General features: G+C 33.2%; 1 protein-coding gene across 1 annotated transcript in view; it reads right to left on the bottom strand.

Moving 5' to 3' along the window:
• Positions 1-2,047: 2,047 nt before the first annotated feature.
• The window catches only part of LOC137246104 (tetra-peptide repeat homeobox protein 1-like), a gene marked incomplete at its 5' end in the record, with an annotated part of 4,157 nt that continues 2,833 nt past the window's right edge, over positions 2,048-3,371 (bottom strand). Inside the window, one exon of the mRNA XM_067777198.1 lies at positions 2,048-2,054. Coding sequence (XP_067633299.1) covers positions 2,048-2,054 — 7 coding nt within the window. The remainder of the gene's footprint in view (positions 2,055-3,371) is intronic.

Consider the following 3,371-nt stretch of genomic DNA (forward strand, 5'->3'; position numbering starts at 1 on the left):
TTTAGAAAATATCGAGTGGCACGCCAACTTCACGTGAAGTTAGCGTGCCACTTTTCGAAAACCACCTCAGAGACCAGTTAGGAAAATAATTCTTTTAATAATTTATAAAATATGCCACTTATCGAAAGCAAATTTAGGGTAAATTCACGTGCAAGAACTATTTCCCTAACTGGTTTCTAAAATAGTCGCGGCAAATTTTTTTGGTTCACGGATAAATTACCGCAATTTTCCCAATAGGTAATTTTTTCCCACGTAAAAGTTGTCTTGCCAACTTCAGAGAGGTCGCAAGTACAGAGTCTGCTCCTGGCCGCAATAAAAATAGGAAATAGGATAGGAAAGGAAGACAACAAATTTTGAAACAGTACCTTCTTGAAAATATACCACAAAAAGTGGGAACCCTGCGTCCAAACGAAGGCTTAACTTGAAAAATTTAAATAAAAAAACTTTTTACGTTAGTCATTGTAAGAAAATTAAAAAAAAAAAAAAATTGGCCACAATGTAGATGAGAGCTAATTCCATAAATTTTTCACTGCTTTTTAACCCAATAATATCCTGCATGAAAAGATAAGGTAAGGTCTTATTGTAGAGGCCACCCTGGTTTAATCTAAAACTAAATAATCTTAAAAATTGAAAAAATAAAGCATTTAAAAAATATAGGAAGAGCTGTAAAGAAATTAATCGACTTAGCTATATAAGACTTAAAAAACAATTCGTTTGCCTTAATAAGTGTATTTTTAAGCAATATATGCTTAAACTCGAATCAAAACCGACCAGTTTCTAGTCGGTTGTTAAATCCAAAAGAAAAACCAATGGCTTTCCAAAGACCATGGAGTATGATGGCGAAGAGTTCAGTAATCCACAGGATGCCTGCAACTTATTTGCTAAATCATTCCAAAAAGTTTATTCAAAGTTTACCTCTCCACCTTATCCTATATTTCACTCTGGGTACCAACGCCAAATTTCTAATTTCGTTGTAACCGCAGATGTTCTTCTGTCAATCTCTAAATTGACAAGTAGTACAAAATCATATACTGAGTTGTTTTCTCCGATATTTTTCAAAATATGCGCAAACTCCATTGCAGAACCCTTAGCTCATCTTTTTCAAAATTGCTTGAACAGCGGAATTTTTTTGGACTCATGGAAATTATGCTCCATAAATCCCATATTTAAGTTTGGTAACCGCAATGATATTTGGAACTACAGACCGGTTGTTAAACAGAGTACTCTGGCAAAAATATTCGACCACGTCCTTCCACGTAAATTGTTCGATTACGTAGGCAAAGCTGTAGTGGAGTGTCAGCATGGATTTTCCCAGATATGTCTACTTCCACAAATATAGCTTTAGTTACGAATCAAATTGTGGGTGCTTTGGAGAACTTGAGCAACTTGACGTCATATACACTGACTTCTCGATAGCATTCGACAAGGTTGATCATACTATTCTAGTACGAAAGTTAGCCAAGTATGGAATCAATGGAATCTTGTTGAAATTCTTCACGAGTTTTTTGTCGAACAGAAAGCTCTATGTGGCAATTGGGTAATCCGCAGGTTACCCATTGTGACCCTATATTATTCTTAATTTTCATAAATGATTTGCCCCAGCAATTTAAATTCGCAAAATCTTTGATGTTGGCGGACGATGTCAAACTATTTCTGACGATCCGTAATAACTCTGACTGCACTAACTTGCAATCTGATCTGGACTCTTTTGCCGGTTGGTGCGCAGGCAATAATTTATACTTAAATACAAACAAATACTGCGTCGTGTTTTATTCCAAAAAGACGAATGCGACATATATTAACTACAAATTAAATGCTTCTCTTAATCGTTGTCAAGAGATTAAATATTTGGGTGTCATTTTTGACTCCAAACTGTCTTTTTCCGGTCATATTGACTTCATTGTTGCAAAGTCCTTTGCAATGGTTGGGTTCATTAGACGAAACACCAATGACTTTAAGGACCCTATGACGTTGAAAGAAGTTTATATCTCCTTGGTCAGAAGTCGCCTTGAATATTGTTCAATAATATGGAATCCTTTTTATGAATCTAACTCCTATAAAATTGAAAGAGTTCAAAAAGCTTTTAGGAAAATTGCTTTACGGATGCTTCACTGGCCAGACGGCCTCCCATCATATACCAGCAGGCGCAAATTGCTTGGTCTTCAGGCTTTGCACGACAGAAGAACTTGTATCTCACTGATGCTTACCTATAATGTAATAAACTTGAGCATACATTCCTCCGATTTATCTAATTTGTTCGTTCCATATATTCCACTGCGTGATCTTCGGCATAATAAATTATTTATTGAAATAACTCATAAAACGAATTATGCTATGAATGAACCTATAACTAGGACTATATATCTAGCAAATCGATTCAGTGTTATTAATTTTAATAACAGTTTATATAAGTTTAAGCTTGAATTGTTTTCTATTTTTAACTAGTCTGTAAGAAAGCATATACTTTTGGACTCAATGAATTAAATAAATAAATCTCAAAATTATTAACATTTTAAAGTCAATTCCGTAAAAAAGCTCTAAATTTTTTAAAATCACAAATTCCTATTACATAAATTTTATCACATTAAATTATAAAAATTTATGTACACAAATTGTATTGACATATTATAGAAATAAAAATGTAAAAACAAAAAAAAATCTTAATTATTTAATTATTTCAAAAGGCCGTTAGGTTTAGGTGCAACCTTGCGTTGAACAATACTTATAAAAATAAATAATTCCCTATAAGTTTTCTTTTATTTGTAATTTGCTAATAATTTAGGAGATTTTGAAACTAACAGGTTTATTTTGGTAATATTGCATACATTTTGTGGCAAATAGTTTCAGGAGTTCAATGAAAATTGAAAAATTTAAGTCAGTAAATGACTTCTCCAAGTGACTCATAACTCACGACTACAAAAAGTATTCCAGACTTAATTTTTATACCCGCTGTACTTGTACACAGGGTATTATAACTTTGATTGGATAACGGTTGGTTGTACAGGTATAAAGGAATCGCGATAGATATAGACTTCCATATATCAAAATCATCAGTATAGAAAAAAAATTTGATTGAGTCATGTCCGTCCGTCCGTCTGTCCCTCTGCCCGTCAACAAGATAACTTGAGTAAATATTGAGATATCTTCACCAAATTTGGTACACGAGCTTATCTGAACCCAGAATAGATTGGTGTTGAAAATGAGCGAAATCGGATGATAACCACGCCCACTTTTCATATATATAACAATTTGGAAAACACAAAAAACCTGATTATTTAGTAAATAATACACCTAGAATGTTGAAATTAGACGTGTGAACTGATATTGAGACTCTTGATAAAAATTAAAAAAATTTTTTATATGGGCGTGGC

This window comes from Eurosta solidaginis, chromosome 3 (assembly GCF_040869045.1).
Source record: "Eurosta solidaginis isolate ZX-2024a chromosome 3, ASM4086904v1, whole genome shotgun sequence".
Classification (NCBI taxonomy): domain Eukaryota; kingdom Metazoa; phylum Arthropoda; class Insecta; order Diptera; family Tephritidae; genus Eurosta; species Eurosta solidaginis.